This window comes from Megalops cyprinoides, chromosome 1 (assembly GCF_013368585.1).
Source record: "Megalops cyprinoides isolate fMegCyp1 chromosome 1, fMegCyp1.pri, whole genome shotgun sequence".
In the NCBI taxonomy this organism is placed as follows: Eukaryota; Metazoa; Chordata; class Actinopteri; order Elopiformes; family Megalopidae; genus Megalops; species Megalops cyprinoides.
Genome location: NC_050583.1, coordinates 43,257,273 through 43,276,169, shown reverse-complemented (window position 1 = coordinate 43,276,169; position 18,897 = coordinate 43,257,273). Strand labels below are relative to the sequence as shown.

The following is an 18,897-nucleotide window of genomic DNA, read 5'->3' as shown; positions in this document are numbered from 1 at the left end:
CACTAAGGAATGTACACAATGTTCTCTATTACACATTTAAATTAAATGCCACAGGATTATCATTTTAAAATGCAGTGACCTAGATGTATTCTGCCCTGATTCTTCTTATTAAATAGCACTACCTAGCAAAGCAAGAGCAACCACTTACTAAGTACAAGTGCAAATAGAGACAGTACAGTAAACAGTTATATAATTCACCACCATTAACATATTTCACAATTATGAAATCCACAGGGATTATAATTTTCAATTTTGAACATTATCAGTGAATGTAATGCTGCTGTGTCCTCAAACATATTTTTTTTTTTGTGTTGTCTTCTTGTAATTTCCCCCAAAGCCAAATAATATTCCACACATACATAACTGCTAAAATTAATAACCAGCAATTATTTTTCATTGAAGGTCTATTCTGAGCAGGTCATTTATAATAGTGAACAACAGCATGCAGGTAAGAGAATCTCATGTTGAGAAATGTATATGATTTAGAATGTTGTCCTCCGTGTGGTTTGGAATCCTGAACTCATAATTTTGCTTACCATTAATTTTGGAACTTGTTTTGGGGTTTAGGGTGCTCTGAAAACAAACATAAAAGTTAATACATTTCTGGACTTTTGTGAAAAAGATTGAAATACAATCCACATCAAGCAGTGTTTGTAAGCCAAAGAGCTGGTGAAGTGGTATAGTTTACATCTCAGTCTGAATGTAGAGCTTGAAACCTAAATTAGGGGAAATGTACACCTGTGGAAGTTTGTCTGAAGAGGGTTAAAGAGTGGCACGGTTCATTCTTCTACTACATATTTACAGTTGCTGAAATTTAAAACAACGCAACAGTCTTAAATGCATTATATATATCATATTTTGGAAATTTCACATACATATTAATACATGAAAAGATACAGAAAAGAACATTGTTCAGCTAATTTCAGACAACTTCAGACAGCAACTTTTGTCTCCTGCATTCTATGTGTGAAAACTTTCTCCAATTGCTGTAATATCTGTCTAGACATCCCTCAAGGTACATAATTAAACCAGTTCAGATGGTATTTTGTTACATATATGACCATGGGATCAGACCCACCTGGTTGTAACCAAAAGCAATGGTTGAATGTAGCAAGTACCATGGTTCTGCTAACATTGTGTCCATGCAGCAGTGAATACCATTTCATAGTTGTGCATAACAGAGATGTGAAAGAGAAACTAAACTATTTTACATGCATCTGATTAGTAAAATGTACATTACAGTAGTTTAACCATTTTGAATGTTTGTTAATTGATACTAAGCCTCAAATTACAGTGAAAAGTAGATATTTTAGCCAGGAGTGTTTTAAATTATTATGGAAATTTGTCTCTGGTTTGCCTAATCGGTGACCTTGTAGGACATCAGTTGCACAAACCTAGATAGTTAGTCACTAACTTACAACTAAGTCTCAAATAAATTGTTTTAAACCTAGTGAGCACATTTAATATTACCACCTGTGTGGTCATTTTTATCAGTTTGACATTATTTTTATTTAGAATTTTTAATGTGTTTTCAATAAAGTTATAAACTGAAAATCCAAAAATGTGAAAATTATTCCAATGGAATAATTGGAACAATTGAATTTTAGGCATTAATAATTATTTGCTGTCGTTCAAAATGGCTCTGTTCACTTGTGTTCATGTCATGCTCCAACAGAAGACAGCTCTACCCTGTACTATATGTAATGTCTTTCAGAATGCCATTTTGGATTGGATAGATTATTGCTAATGAAACAGAATTTTGGACCACTGGCACATTGGTTATGAGAGTGTGGACAAGGCAGCCACTTCCCCTCCAGTGCACTCCCCACCTTCTCAATGGAGCTATCACAGTAGGAACTCACACAGGTGTTTGATGACCTCATATAACCTTTCCCCTTTGAAATGGTCACACTGGTCAAAATAAACAAGTGGACACAGGAAGCAATCAAAGGACACATACTCCTGTCCCTTTGACTCAACAATAGCCTCTTACAGTAAAATGTCATTTCTGTGTTCCTTCAGTGCAGATGGGCAGAGACATGCCAAGCCAAAAGCAATAGCATCTAGGAAAAGGTAAAAATGTTTCAGATATTCAAATATATTTTAAATAATGAAAATAAGTGGTTTATGTACCAATATACTTTGTTTAGACAGAAAATGTACTGAAATGCATATATGTATGTATGTGTATGTTTATAAAGGTTTTGCAATAGTGAATCCAAGTAAAGCTAGTGGCCCTACAAGTGGCCCTACAAATATTACCATTAAATGTATTATCATCAATTTGTTAACAAAACACTTTGTTAACAAGCTTTACAACTAATGCACAGAGAGGCTCAGTTACAGTTTTCATATCTATAATTGTAACAATACTCTTAATATCTATTTTGGATAAATTCACATGCCAAGGGAGAAAAAAAAAACAACTTGCAACTAATCCAGTTCCCCACACAAACAAATTTGCATTACAAGCATATCTCACTCTCTGAATGCTGAGGCGTATAGCATTCCCTAGTTCCCTCCACAGCCTAATCTCTTGTCTGTGGACAGCAGGTCTGCTCAGAGGAGCATTACAAAAAGACTACTGTACTTACAGGAGCTGAAGTGGCTATTGCAAGCGAAGGTGCCTGTGTGTTTGCTGCTCCTTGGTAACGGCAGGTGTATGAACCTGCCACTGATCATGGAGGAGACCTTATAATCCCACTCTGTCTGTCTGTGCACATGTGTGCGAGTGTGTATGAGTGTATACGCTGCACCTCAAAGGCATGCCAGGAGGCACAAATCGTCTCCAATAGACTCTTGGTTTTTATTGACCGTTGTCTGGTCTTGTGCAACTGTCAACTCTTCCTTCTCACACTCCTTTTTGCACCGCTCACAACATCTTCACTATAATCTGAAGTTCCCCTAAAGGTGGCGTGTAGAAAGACAGCAGGTCTCACTGGCTACGCTCTGCACCAAAGCGTATGTGTGAACACCTCTTTCTGAATGTGTTACAAACAGCGGCCGCCTTTCCTGCCGAGAAGGCAACCAGTTCCTGCTGGCTTATTCAGCATCTGACTTAGTTGCAGCCATGCAGGTCAGCCTGTGTTTCCATGTGTGCATCCGTACATGCATGCATGCATGTATGCATGTGTGTATTGTATGTGTGCATGCATGTGGGTGTGCATGTGCGTGTGTGTCAGAGAGAGGGAGAGAAGCAATGGATGCTTAAGGGTCTATGCATGTGCGTTCATGTGGGTGGGAGAAAGAGTGTCAGGTCTGTGTGCTTGAAATGCCCCTCTCGCAGTGCTAAAAGCCTGAGGAAGTGTGAAATGTTGGCAGGTCTGTTCGCCATCCAAATTGTGCTTAAAAACACTGCGCAGAAGCAGCACCGTAACACCATCCCCCCACCCCCGCAACTAACCCTGAGTGGGTTCCAAAGCAGGTGAATTTTAACATCTTTCATAGTGAGGATACTTATCATTTCAGACGCACAATGAAATTTAACAGATCACTTTATAACACTGGACACATTATGGAGTTAATTGTATTGAGTAAATTTTAAACTGTTGGAGCTTTTTAACATTACAAACTATAAAGTGTCACAACCGCTGTCACGGTGCTAATCCTGCGATAGCCGTGATTGCTAGAGCTGTCCAGGTATAATAAAGACATTTTTTTGTAATTCTTATCATAATAGTTGTTGACAGGTGGGGGCGGAGCCCATTTGGACTGCTGGGCGCCCCCGTCTTGCGGGGGCTACGGGGGTATACTTTAAGGCCATGCGCAGAAGACTTCTGATCTCGAGCATGCCTTTGAGTGTGCATTCATGCCATTTTGAGGGGCCCATATCATCTGTTTTAGTATACTTGAAATGGCTTTTGTTTTCTCTCTGAGAGAACAGTAGAAAATGAGTAGTTTCAGAGGATGAAAAGCTAGTGTCAGTGCAGCCCATATTCTCTTTTCAGTCAAAGAAAAAAAACATGCATACAGTAAGTGGGTAGCAGTGTGGGGTAGCGGTTAGCATGCTCAACACCAAACCAAATGGCTGCAACTTGTGTATTCAGTAACCCTCATGGCGAGCACTTCATTAAACTCTGCAGCACAGACTGCAGAAAAAAAGTCTATCTACAGTCTATGTTTACAAGATGATAGAAGCACAGGTAAATTCTGACTGTGACAAAGCAGTTGCTGACTTGTGGCAGCATACCAACTGGCCCTGGCACTGTGAGCGCCACTTCCACCTATGAGAATGCAGCTGCCTCAATCGCGGCCTCTGGCTGAGGCTGAGTGAGAGAATGGACCTCTGGGCCTGAAATCTGGTCTGTGTGGAGGCTGCCACTGCTGCAGTGGTGAGCTGTCACCTGTCCCAAACATCTGGTGCCCCAATAGCAAAGGCACAGTGACTCTCTGAACAAGTGGCACGTATGAGATAGGCAGTCTCTGAGGATGAGGAAAAGTGGAGAACGATACTCTGATAAAAGTGCAGAATGGCAATCTGAGTCATGCAAATGACCAGCATGCTCTCAAAGCTCCCTTAATTGTGCCAGCGTTTGAGAGTAATGTAATACCAAAAAGGTGCTTAACAGGGTATTTTAAAGAGCCTGGTTAACCATGATGATACAGGTAAAAATCATACATTCTCATGGAGGGATTGTTTTCCCTTTATTTTGGCTACCAAAGCTTTGTTAAAAAAATACCCCAAGGTGACTTGAAACAACACAAACAGACACGTTAAGCCTGCATTGAGATTCCTGTGGCTTTGGGAGGTTGCAACAATGCAGCATCTTGGCTGAGACTGTAAAAGCTGTTCTATGTCACTCAATGGAGTTTGTCCCCTGCTGTGCCTGTGAAGCTGAAACATGCTTTTGGTATGAAATACACAAACAACTGGCAGAATGGAAACCTCTACTAAGCCAGTAATAGTTTTTATTTTATATGGTATACTATGGTAATACTAACTGAAATATCTGGCAGGATGATATTTCCAACAAATGTGATTGAAACAAGACCTCTTCATTGCCTCTTCTGATTAATCCCAACAGGTTATTTTCATAAATGACTTGACTGCTTATTTTAAAAGGCACTGCTTCCAAGAATCACCAACTCAGACAGAAAATCCAAACATAAGACAGAATGGGGGAGGGGAGGGTTTGGGGGGTGGTGCCAGAGATGAGTCATACTTGGGAAATCTGGTGGCTGCAGGCTGGTCCTCTGAATTTCTGAGGCACTTGCCACTGGCACCCCCCTTCCCTTTTTATGTGAATTTCAGTTTGCTTAAAACGAAAGTATGACAGATTGTCAGTCAGTGGCCTATCCAGACTGACACCGATACTAACCCTCCCCTTGGGGAGAGCTGCATGATGTCTGATAGCGGGAGGTGTTTGATATTGAACGACTGCTGCTCACCCCACCCCGAAGTGACAGGAGACCAGTTCCCTTGAGAACCAAAGCCACGTCCTGTCCCACGGGGCTTCCTGTTCTCACAAGGGTGTTCTCCACAGATGCAACCCAAACTCCACAATATGATTTTTGCGTCTAGCCACATGGTTGTGCTCACATTGTACCAACAATCTTGAACTCTTGGGTCAATGTGCAGCAACGTGTGTCAGTCAAAGAATGGACTGAATGTTGTTAATTGTTATTGTGTGTTACTTGTTAAAATGTTACATGTTCAAGTGCCCTTTGCCTTTATTTCAATTCAAACCTATCAATAGCAGATCACATTTCATCATTTGCATCTAAATATGTTTATTGTTAATTGTTTACCTCCTCATCACGTCCTGTCCTGTGTCCTGCCCAAGTCCTGTGTGCATGGAGGCTAGCCATCAGTTAATGGACCTCATCTGCACATTCAATACAGGTGTGTGCTAGACACTTTTGTGAGCAGCTTTTGGTGCTGGTGTCCAAGGCTGTGTTTGTTTGTTTTTTTTTCTTTTTTAATTTATATATATATATACTCTTTCTGTTCTGTTGTATTGTGTTGGCCATCTTCCTAACAGATGACATTGGTGTAGTTATTACCTATATTGTTCAATTTAATGAATTGAACAATGTTATCAATTTGTTTTAATAGTTCTGCGATGATATGGCCTTGATTCCTCAATCAGATCAGTTCATTACAAGTTCATTACAAGTTTCACATTGGTCTTGCACATAGTCACGGTTACACTGGTCACTCACTGTTCATCTCCAGCCTTTTTTATCCACTCCACGTCACACTGCTCACAGGCACCAGACATCTCCTGTAAAAACATATCAGGGCACAAAGGGTTAACTCTGACAGCAGGGGCTTCTGACAGTTCTCAGAAGTTAACTGGGAAATGCCATACAAATACAGCTTCTTATGCAGTGACTTCATGATAGTATCATGAGACATAGCAGTTAGAGCACTGGACTGTGCATGGGCGGTCATGGGTTGAAATTCCAGGTGGCCTACGTCTGTTTTACCCTTGGGCAACCCTGCTGCAATTTCTGTAGTAAAAAGTCAAATCAGCTTTTAGAAATGGGATTCAGAATGTGTGAAATGGAGAATTATAAGTTGCCCAGGACAAGGGTTGCTGCCAGGAAAATGAAAGCTTTTAAAGTAATGTTTCATGGTGTCCCTTTGGACTGAAAATAGGGTATATAATTGTATTCTAGAAGACTGAGAAAGACTCACATTAGAATGTAATCAAAGCTGTCATCAAGTTAAAAGCAAAAATATTCAATCAGATGGAAAGAGACTGAATATGTGCTCTCATTCTAGAAGTGTAGCTGTCTGTCATTTGTGAGTGTGTGCGCGTGCGTGTGCGTGCGCACATGTATCTCTGACCTGCTGTCTCTGTGCTTCCTGCAGCTGCCTGAGCTCGTCCTGCAGCCGCTCACACTCTGCTTTCAGCTCCTCCTCTCGCTGGCATGCCCCTTGGGCCTCGTGCCGTGCCCCCTCCAGTTCCGCCTCTAGCCTCTGCAGTTTCAGGTCAGAGAGCGCATCGAGGCTGCGCGAGCTCTGAAGGGTCAAAGCCGGGCAGTCCAACACTGCGGACAAAGGCAGATATCAGCCGCAGACTTCCATGCCAAATTCTGACACCGCTTTCAGCCAGTGAGACATACAAACATACCCCAAGTAGTCTTGACTGGAACCTTTCAGAAGGCCTGCATTCATGCAAAAAACATGGAGGGTGTCTTCATAATGGAATTCATTTTCAAAAAAAACAAAGAAGTTTTCAAGCATTTCAAGTAATATAGTTTTCAGTAATGTGATAACATTGCACTTGATATACAACATTGCACATCAGATCATGGCAAGTTTTACAGTTCAAAAAAATATTCAAGTTACACTTATGGTTACTTCTCTATAGAGTACAAATAGAGGTGAAGTGCCTTTGTTTCACAAAATGACCTCAGAGGTCAGAGACAACAGGGAGACAGGGCTGCTGTGTCCTCTGGGCTTGTTCCAGGAGTGTCCCTCTGCCACCGCCACCTGGCAGACATCAAGGAAAGGTTTTAGCGCCTGACTGTGAGCGGCAACTGCCGTGCTGGCCATGGTCCAATCTGCTTTTGATGGGAAAGCACTGTTGCAAGAGACCCCCTCAGGGAGCTGGTGGGCCCAGAGATGGGCAGTGATGGGCAGTCCCTGGTATTTCACAGACCCTGAACATCCCTGGTCTAGTATGACATCATGTATGTGGATGACGTGATTGGCCAAACCTGTGATTCAGTCCAATCAGGTCACATCAAGGACTTTTAACTCCCTCTGAAACCCAGGGTCCTCATCCACCAGTAAGATTCAGAGTTGATTCATAGTGCTTCCTTGTTCCAATGTGTCCATTTAATCTGCGAGGGATAACTCAGACTAGAGCCCTAGCTCAAGGACAAAAAGGCAATGACCAACCCCCGGACCAGGCCCATCAACCATCTGTTCATGAATCTAGTGCTCCTGCCATCACCTCAAAGGCCTGCCCCTGTGTAGCCATGTCCCAGCTTCCCTAAGAGTTTCTTTAGCATGCTACGTCACAGCTAAAAAAAAAAAAAACATGTGACCTTCACAAGGTGGACATCCATCTACCAGTAATGGTCCTGAAATCCTTCACAATTTTATGTTTTGATGATGCAACGCATGACAATGCAATAAATGAGTCCTTGTGAAAGAAATGAGCCCTGATCCCAGCCAGGGTGAACAGGCCCTGGAAAGAGGGTGTTAAAATGTGCATAGGCTTGAGATACACACAGAAAAGCACCGTCCTCGAGCATATGCATCTCTACAGTCAAGTTGCCTCTGTATGCACACGTACACAAACAAATTTGATATACAAGAAACCGCAGAAATGTGCTTTTGTAAAGCACTTCTCATTTTTGGCCACTCTGAATACTGGGTGCAGCTGAAGTGCCACTCCTGAGTTTGTCTTTAATTTGCAGCAGCAGTTCTAATGGGAAAAGCAAGTTGTACGGGGTCTAATTACATTGGATATACTGCTTCAAGGCCCCTATTGTGATACATTAATGCAGCCAAAGCTGCTTAATGTCTTATCATAAAACATCAAAACATGGCTTTAATTCATGTGTAAACAAAGTAAAAGAATGCTAATCTAGTTTTTTGGGAATGCACTTCTGTTGATGAGGAAAAAAAACCCTAATATTTCTGTCTCAAGGTGATGCACATGACTGTGAGAATGGGTGGACTGTATAAAATGTAGCTGAAAGCTGATCCACTGCATTTAGGCCTAAGTTATGTGAAGTTTGCACAGGTGCTTTGCCAGGCCTGTGGTGTAGATCAGTGCTGCCACCTGGTGGTTACCCACCACAGCAATTTTGACATCCTTGTGGGGAATCTAGTTATTTGTACCTTAAGGCAAGTTAACTAGTCAGGAAGTCCTGCTACAGCTGGATTTGTGACATGTGATTGGTGCAGGGAAGTTGTGAGGACACCAGCCACATGGTTAGGGTGACTGTAGACACCCTTCTGTTGTAAGACATGCTCTACCTGAATTGTTCTAGTAAAACTATGTACACCAGCAACGTTTGATATGTAGGTGAGAAAAGGAAAAGGGTGTCTGTTCAACAAATGAACAATTTAATAAAGTCAATGATATGCAGGTCCTTTAGGAAATCTAGTCACCCATTCTATGTCCTGTGTCAGTGCATTCTCAAATTAAAATACGAACTGAAAGCCTGATTCCGCTTGATTCTTTGAGGCTGGCTTTCTGAGTCTACTCTGAGAGGAGAAGGACACCCACGCGTGGATGTGAGCCAGCTGACAAAAACTGAACAGAAGCGTGGATGACACAAAGGCCACTTCTTTGAGGTCATCCACTCCTGTGCTGGGATCAGAAGGCAGGAAGAGAGAGCCACTGGCTTGTGAGGCAAAGCGCTGTTTACTGTGCCGTGATGCATCATCTGGCCTTCATACAGAGAGCTGGCGGGAGTGGGCGGCATGTAACGCCGTGGCAGAATGGGACAGAGCTGTGCAGCAAAGGACATGACTCTGTGTGTGTGTGCATGTGCGCGTGTTGGAGAACAGGGGAAGGTGCGAATGTGTGCGTGTGAGTGTGTGTGTGCATGTGGGGGTGAGTAACAACGCAGGTGTAAACCACCTGCCCTAACAGCTTGTGCAGCATTTATTGCACTGTGGGGGTTGAAGTGGAATACCCGTTGTGTTATGGACCAGCTTGATGGGCAGGGGGGCACAGAACAGGGAAAAGGGCGGTGATTGAGGAGGAGGAACAGAGGAACAGATAGGATGATGCAGGGGATGGCCAGCAGGATCATAACGGAGAGAGAGCAATGGAGGTGTAGGGTACTCCCCCATGAAAGAGGGGCTGGAGAGGGACGCTGTAGAGAGGGGAGGTAGGGAGAGAGAGTGATGTAGAAAGAGAGTGAGTCACAGAGCAGCTGGAGAAGAGACAGAGACAGAAGAGAGAAGCGGGAAACAGGGGCACAAAAAGAGATGAGGAATAGGGCATCAGGATGGAAAGAGAGATCGGCTGACAGCGGTGGGAGAAAGAAACATGGTGATGGGTGGGGGACGGACAATTTTAAGGGGGTTAGTATGGTGAGTATGAAATAAGAGAGAGCAAAAGCTATCAGGAAAAGAGGGGAAGGAGAGAGAGAGGCAGAGAAGGGGACAGGGAGACGAACCAGGGACTGCATGGAGGAAAAACAGGCAGGAAGAACAGCAACAGGACGAGAGGAAGGGAGAGCGAAAAAGAGAGAGAGAAAGAGGTGGGTGGAAATGACAGTACCAAACCTCAATCTGAGGCCTTATCTGATCTTTCCATGACCAATTTCACAAAACACAGTTGAGTTTATTATAACTTGACTCAAATCAGTTGCATTTGTGAGGTTGGAAGAGCATCACACAGATAAGACATCAGTCTACACCACACAGCCGTTGGTATTTTACATCACCAATGTAAATAGGTCTCCTTTAAGGACTAATGCTCAGTCTGTGAGAAACATTACTGTACACATGTTAATGAATGATAAAGGTGATGGTATATGCACTGAATAATTAGGTAGCACCAGTGTTCAAATGGGATACATAACATAGCCTTTCAGTCAAGAAGAATGAAATCAGCAGGGCAATGTAAAGGAATAACAAAAGGTCCAGTTTTCAGGGGCTGCTGTAGGTATATCACTTCAGATACACTAGCATCTAACTTTTATTCAAACTTTTAAACTGCATTGACATAAAAAATACCTCATTTTGAAGTGACTGGCAGCTATGGTAAGCCTTGGTCATAGATATGAATCTATGACTCACAGCCTCGTTATTTCTTAAAACACACATTTAATGAGATCATTTAATAATGCAGTGCCTGCATTTTTAAATCCTGTATTGTTGTACATACAGTGGCTTCAGAAAGTACTCAGACCCCTTAACCTTTTGCACACTTTGTTGTGCTATAGACTTAAAATGGATTAGATGTATACTTTTGGCTGTCAATCCACACACAATAATCCATAATGACACAGCAAAAACAAAAGCAAAAAAATACATTTTTGCAAATTTATTAAAAATCAAAAACTGATACGCGTTCAGACCCTTTGCTATGGCATTCTAAATTGAGCTCAGGTGCATCCTATTTGTTTTGATTATCCTTGAGATGTCTCTACAATTTGATTGGAGTCCACCAGTGGCAAAATTAAATGACTGGACATGATTTAGAAAGGCATACACCTGTGTGTATAATGTTCCACAATTGACAGTGCATGTGAGACCATAAACCAGTCCATGAAGTCCAAGGAGCTATCTGTAGAACTCTGCAATCAAATTACAGTATGTTGAGCCATAGATCTGGACAAAGGTGAAAAAAAACTAAAGCTTTGAATGTTTCCAGGAGAAAACCTGTGAAATAGAAGAACTTTACAACCACCTGGACCTTTCCTACAGCTGACCGCCCGGCCTAGGCAAGAAGGGCCTTGGTCAGAGGGGTGACCAAGAACCCAACAGTCACTCTAACAGAGCTTCAGAGGTCCTCTGCAGAGATGGGAGAACCGGCCAGAAGGACAACCATCTCAGAAGCACTCTGTCAATCAGGCCTTCATGGTAGTGTGGCTAGATGGAAGCCACTCCTGACTAAAAGGCATATGACAGCCCACCAGGAGTTTGCCAAATGGCACTTAAAGGAGTCTGAGGACATGAGGAAAAAGATTCTCTGGTCTGATGAGACAAAAATTGAACTCATTGAGCTGAACTCCAAGCACTGTGTCCGCTGAAAACCAGGTATTGCTCATCACCTGCTGATACCATCCCTACGGTGAACCATGGTGGTGGTCTCAGTAGCAGGGACAAACAGACTGGTCAGAATTGAGTAAAGAATTGAAGTCCAGCCTTGAACCCCATAGAACATCTGTGGAGAGACCTGGAGATGGCAGTTCACAGACACTCCCCATTCAATCTGACTGAGTTTGAGAAGATCTGCCAGGAAAAATGGGAGAAACTGCCCAAATCCAGGTGTACAAAGCTTGTAGAGACTTACCCAAGAAGGCTTGAAGCTGTGATTGCTGCCAAAGGTGCTTCTACAAAGTACTGAATGAAGGGTCTGAATGCTTATATAAACAAGATCTGTTTTTGGTTTTTAATAAATTTGCAAAAATTTCTAAATGTTTTTGCTTTGTCATTATGGATTATTGTGTGTAGATAGTCAAAAGAATGCATTTAATCCATTTTAGATTAAGTCTATAACCTCACAAACTGTGCAAAAAGTGAAGGAGTCTGAATACTCTCTATAGTCTCTGTATATTGACTAAATGTCCAACCTTTCTTTTTCAGAAAGCTGTATATCATCATCCTTTGAGCTGACAGCTCGTCTTTTTTCCACACCACGGACTGTGGTCTTTTCGCACATGCCAGAGTGTTCATATAGAATCTATTTCAATTTCACAAGTGGATTTGGAAGGATTTACAGAAGTACAGAGAAAAAACACGTTAGCTTGTAGTTGACAGTTAAATATTTTTTTCCTGAGACAGAGATATACAGAGAAATACAGACAGCCTAACAGTGATAGTAAAGAAAAAAATACAACCATAAAATATAAAGTTGACTCAAACAACAAAGTCATACACACAACTTATTGGCATGGGGGCACACATATAAACAATGAAACACAATGTAACTAGCTCATGAATAGGGACAACCCTCTAGCAGAGAATTTTGTAAGTGTAAAAGCTCCCCATATACAGTACAAATATATATATATACTGTATAGAGAATGTATTTTAGAGAAATTATTTTTAGTTCATTCAGTATATTTAAAACATGTAACTTATTGCCATTTTGATATATTGCAATGTATTTCTGCTTTCCATTAATATATTTTAATTGCATTTGAAATATATTCTTAGATGGAACAACATATTTTTCAATATATTACGCATTGTTACACATGTCTGTATGGGTCCCAGAGAGAGGGCAACTAGTATTAATCAGGTACAGAATGTGTATCAGTGATGGCAGTCTTGCCATTAAAACAGGCTGCAGGCAAAAGAGAACAGGCCGTGCCTCTGCTGTGACTTGGGAGAGATTAACCCTGCGCTCACACCAGCAGCGACAACAAGCGACAAAGCGGCCGGAAGTCATTTCCAATGGTTGCTGGGCGACGCTGAGCGACATGGCGCGGCAAGTCGCCTGGCAACAAAATCACTGTGACTTGGCGACAAAAAAAGTTAAGCAAAGTTCAATTCTATGCAAATGAGCAGCGACAGAGTCGAGCGATGGCCAATCAGAGGGCAGATGTGTTCCTCTGATATTCTTTCGCTGTAAAACATTTGTAGCCCACTTCCTCAAAACTACGTTAGCAACGCCCACAAGCTGGCTGCAAGCGACAATGACACAGCGACTTGGTGACATACGGCGACCCTGTGAGTGCAGGGTAAGGCAGAGGAACATTTGCTTCTCTTCTGCTCAAAAATACCTCCCTGTTAGGAACACCTTCTTCCTGAAGTGCTCCAAACTCACCCATTGCTTTTTCTTCTACCCAAGATAATGAAAGCAGAAAACCTCTTAGGGCAAGGTGCTGACACTGTGGAGGTGGCAGCTCAATTTGTCCATTTCTCGCATAACACAAGGCAGATAAATAATTATCAGAACACATTCATTTCTTGAGCTCTTTTTGGGATAGGGGGTGGAGGGCTACTTTTTAAAATATGGCTCTGCTTTGTTCATGTTGTATTGTTTTATTGTTCCTTGTAAATCTTTTATGTCTTTTATAGCTTTTATTGCTTTTGCAAACTCATCATGCATATGAAGCACTGTTTTAATTTGAATATGAGACGGGGCAAAGAAAAAGGGAGCAAGGAGGGAGAGAGACAGAGACAGAGAAAGAAAGAGGCTTGTATTGTATTTTATGCTGGCATGTATAATATTTATCTATGTATGTATATGTGCTTATTATATATTTAGATTTATAGATATATATTATATTTACACATTGTCATATTATACGTACTATAACATTTTTCATGCCAATAAGGAAAATTTGGATTGAACTGAATTGAGAGAGGAGGACGCTGCTGTAAGACTTCCAGGGAAGGCAGGTGAACTCACTGTGGGAGACCTCTGGACTGGCATGCAGCTGCAGGTACTGCATGTCCTTGCTGTGCAGCTGTGTGTTCAGCTTCTGCAGGGAGCTGTCCCTCTGCCGCAGTGCCGCCTCCAGGCTCCGGATTCGCTCCACGTGCTTCTCCACCAGTGTGGTCTGGGAGGACAGACACACGACCACTTTCTCAATAGGGACAGACCAGCCTGAATATTCAAACCCCATCCATGCTGAATGCACGCAAGAGCCAGGCGAAAACATGTCATAAAAGTGATGAGTTAAGAAACTGTCTACTATGCTCTGCGTATATATTGTATGTTTGTATGTTTATGTAGTATGTGCAGAACACCATTTGGATAGAGAGACAGGATACTTTAAGCAGGTCAAGGAAGTCAAAATATTGTTCCACAAAGGTAGTAATTGAACTTAAATGTATGTTCAAAATCATTGAACATCATTTGAAAAACACCAAAAATCAAACACAAGCATTCAACAAACACCCCAACCTTGAACACCTTTCCTGATATTTCCCCATGTACTTTTCCTGACTGATTCCCGATTTCATGCACAAATATGTCTAGGCCCTTAAGTTCATCTTCAAGATCTGCCTTTGTGCATCCACAAAACCAGGCCATGGATCTGGTGTTTGGTTGCATGCAATGTACATATCTGTGAGCAGCAGTGCTCAAAATGGGGCCCAGGCAGCACAGAACTGTGGCCCATCTGACATGCTGCACTGGGAAAAGAGGCCACCTCATTGCTGCATTCAATGAGTAGAAATAACCTTGCATGGAAGAGAAAAAGCAACCACCCTTACTCAAGGTACATTCCCTTTGATATTTAAGCAGCAGGAGATATAGGTGTGGGATATCAGTAAATATATCCAGCTGTATAAATGGATAACATTGTAAAACAACTGTAACCTATGTAAGTCGCTTTGGATAAAAGCGTCTGCTAAATGAATAAATGTAAATGTAAATGGATATTATGGGCTGCACATGCAGCCAGCTTTGATGGACGGGTTGCTATCCCCTGGATTAGGTACGTATCCTTTGTCTATTCTAAGAACAATCCATTCTGAGAGCAAGTGGCAAAATCAAATTAAGTATTTTTATGAAGCCATGACATGAATTCCTTGAATAATGAATGCTGACCTTGTAATATTCAGGTTCAGTTCACCTGTGTCAATTACACAGTGTACACATTATTGTACTGATTTTGGTGAAGCTGGTGGAGATCATCCAGGAGGGGGCTCTGTGTCTCACCATCTTGTCCAGGTCCCTCTGGAGGTTGCTCTTTTCCATATGTATCTTCTCATAGGCCTGGATCACATCTTCCAGCTGCTCCTCACGCTCCTTACTCTTCTGGAGCTGAGAGAGAAAGAGAGCAGTAGAGTTGTGGAGAACAAAATTATTGGATTAAAAAAGCGAAAAACATCTTTAGAGTAATAATACAGAAAATAATGACAGCAAATTGTTATGTTAATTTTTTTTTTGGACAGCTAAGAATAATTTGTACTGAAAACACAGTGTTTGGTTGGAAGTTACAAACAAACATGTCACTGAAATCAAGAGTAAGACCATTTTCAGAGAATCTATTGCATAAACTGTCACAATGGTTGTTGGTTGTGGTTTTAGCTGGTCTTGGCTGCAGTAAACTCTGAAACATGCCAGAGGTCCAGGTGATCTGGCAAAGTAACTTAATCTGTGTTAACCTGCATGCCATGTGATTGCGTAATCCATCGAATCTATACCACAACAGAATCTGGACCGCATACAAGACCTGCTGAATGCAGACACTTGTCTCGATGTGGCATGTGATTTTATGCCAGGCACTGAGAGAAACAAAAATCCTCAGAGAAGCCAAAAGGGGTCTCTTCTGGCAGAGTGAGGTGCTCTGTGAAGGTCATGAAAAGGCAAGGAAAGGCTGGCCCAAAACACAAATCGATAGTGAGTGATATCCAAGGAGCTTGTCCAAGGAGCAGGTGAAACGTCACTTAAGCACTCTGCCAACAATGCACCCTTTGCAAGTGCCAGTAAAATCTGCCCACATTCGATTTTCAGAGCCACAGAGAGCTATGGAGAGAAGAGGATACAGGCCACTGTGCAGGTGGAGGTGGAATAAGAGGAATGAGGGGAAAGGATACCGGAGACATCCAAGCTGAAGGCTTGAAAGTCAAAAAGGTGAAGGAGCGGGAGAGAGAGGAGGGATGGAAGCCTGCTGACAGATGGAGAGCAGAGGGAGGAGTGGGAGAGACAGAAACAGATGACAAAGCAGGGTAACAGCACACGCAATGACTGATCAAAGTAGGATGGTGTGTGGCCATGGTAACATGTTCTAATCCATAATCCTTAATATATGGCATACTGACAACATTATGACTAAGAAGAGTAATGCTGGATTGCTTGGAAGTCAGAGCAACCTGTTACTATGAGGCATTATGCAGTATGGAGAATTCTTCTCTGTGAGCAACAGTCCAGGGCCGGAAAACGTAGCTGCCACTGCCAGTGGTGACAGAAGTCTGAAGTAGATCTCTGTCCATGCCTCAGCCTGTGTCCATGTGGCCTGTAGGCTGGCTGTTGACTGTTTTCCTTCACCTTTTGCCCCTTGCTTTATTCTGTCTTTCCTGCTTGTGTCCCTCATTTGTTCTTTTTCTCCTCAGTCAACACTTGTCCTGCTCTCCTCCCCACAGCTTCCTCCCTCCCTCCCTCTGTTTTTGTCATCCCTCCCTCCCTCCCTCTCACCTCATGTGTCAGGGTGTTGATTCTCTGCTGAAGGTTGCCATTCTCAGACTGCAGCAGGGCCGTTTCCTTGGGCTCAAAAGAGCAGTAGGAGTTCCTGTCCTCCCCAAATTCACTTATCATGGGGAACTGTGGAAAAACATAACAGGAATTCAAGGTGACAGGGAGAGGACTTGGTTAGGCTGGACTACGGTCTTGCCTTTGGACAAACAGACTGCCACTATTCCAATTCATCTCCAAACGACACAATGTGCTTCTTTTCTCTTCCCACACTGCCTTATTTATCCATTAACCAAGGCCCCTGTAGAATTGGGATTAATCCAGTGAATCAATTACAGCCCAAATACACAGGTGTCCTGCTCAATATGTGAGAGGGAGTGCATTACACCCCGTTCTGCCAAAAGGTGCTATGATGAATGACACCCATAATTGTTAAGCTTGTTATGCTAGATCTGATTTTCCTTCAGGTGGATCAAGTGTAAGGGGCGCTTTCACTTCTTGCTGCACTACAATCTAATGCACACCATCCCAACTGTAAAACCTGATTTTCCAGTTACAAAATTTACAGAATTTGAAAACCGTGACATTATATCCTCAAGGCTATCAGAATAACAGTTACTAAAATAACTGAGGGTTTTATTTGAATTCTGTTTCGTCCTGGCCTGCTTATCCATTCTGGTGTTTAAAGAAGATGCTAATTCTGTATGCTGAGAAGTGGTGAGGAGTGAACCGGCGTTCATAGCAGCATTCCTCTTGCGTCATGCTCAGCTCCGTATGCTTCCCCCAAGCTGATCACAGCTGCGAGTTTGAGGACAGGGCTGTTAGTTAGCATAAACACATCTGTGGGGGCGGAACAGAGTCCAAGTGCTTTAATGTCAGGCAATCTGGAAGCTCTCAGCTGATGGTGCCTCACGCTCTTTCGTCCAGCATGCAAAGGCCCTTCAGGCTATATGACCTGCAAACCTGCCAGCAAGTAATTGGGGGCCAGGGCATAAAGTGGGAAACCCTGTCACACACCTGTTCAAGCCCCCATCATGCACAAGCTGTGTACTGCAAAGTACGTTGAACACGCTAACATGTGAGAAACATACCCATACAAAGTGCTTTGCCACATTGTGACAGGCAAAAATACATACACTGCAAATGTGAAGGACATTAAGAAACACTAATTTAGCCAAGGGAAACTATATGGTTTCTGTTTCACACTCGCACACACACAGACACATACACTCTCTCTCTCACACACACACACACACACACACAAACACAAATCACGGAACCAACAACAATTTATGACTCAGGCAAACAGATTCTTCAACTCTCATGAGTCTGTGCATACTGTGTTTGCCATTTTGATATGCATCCATCATAACATGCAGATTTCACACATATCTTGTGATTTAACACACTGAAGCACTGTCAAATAACTGTTGAGTGAATGACTATACAGCTTTCTGGCAGGAACATATGAGACTGCAACTCCCAGCACACCTTGGTTGGGATGGTTGGGACTGTTTCAACAATACCTACACAACTGAGCTGAGCCACCCTGATACCTTCCCCCAACATAATTCTGTGTTTACGCATGCCATATGGATAATTTATCTTTATTATATGCATCACATTATCTTTTATTCTTTAAGTAATCAAGTACATTAGACATGGGATCACAAGTAAAATAAAAATTGTGATAATTTCAGAAAAAATTATCAAAAAAAAAAAATTTCAAGAAAAACAATCTGCACCTTAAGGTCCATGAGCCATGTTCTTCACAAAGCCTTTAAAATGCATGTGAAATGGTAACAATGCATTTTACAGACACCTCTGGACACCCCCCCCCCCCCAAAACATCCCCTCAGCCCTCACCTTTCCCTGTACCCCAGACGGACCCCTCCTCTAACCTTGATCTCATAAATCTTCAGCTTCCGCTTAATGCTGCTGTTCTCCCGCTCCAGGCCGGCAAGGCGGGTCTTGATGTCGTGGTAGGCGGTGATGAGGGCAAAGTGGGAGGCAGAATACATATCATCTGGGAGGGGGGCGCTCGGCCAGCCCACCCCACATCCATCCTCCTTCAGCCCATCGCCCCCGCCAAGCAGACCCAGCTCACCTCCAAAGACAGACTCCATCACTCGACCTCAACCTGTGGGGACAGGGGTGG

General features: G+C 42.6%; 1 protein-coding gene across 1 annotated transcript in view; it reads right to left on the bottom strand.

The window, feature by feature from the left end:
- Positions 1 to 18,897, bottom strand: part of tbkbp1 (TBK1 binding protein 1) — a 55,972-nt gene that overhangs the window by 11,048 nt on the left and 26,027 nt on the right. Inside the window, exons 2-7 of the mRNA XM_036550060.1 lie at positions 18,641 to 18,879; positions 16,743 to 16,868; positions 15,264 to 15,368; positions 14,007 to 14,157; positions 6,794 to 6,996; positions 6,163 to 6,224 (exon numbers count right to left, since the gene is read on the bottom strand). Of these exons, the coding sequence (XP_036405953.1) occupies positions 6,163 to 6,224; positions 6,794 to 6,996; positions 14,007 to 14,157; positions 15,264 to 15,368; positions 16,743 to 16,868; positions 18,641 to 18,865 (872 nt within the window). The 5' untranslated portion in view covers positions 18,866 to 18,879. The remainder of the gene's footprint in view (positions 1 to 6,162; positions 6,225 to 6,793; positions 6,997 to 14,006; positions 14,158 to 15,263; positions 15,369 to 16,742; positions 16,869 to 18,640; positions 18,880 to 18,897) is intronic.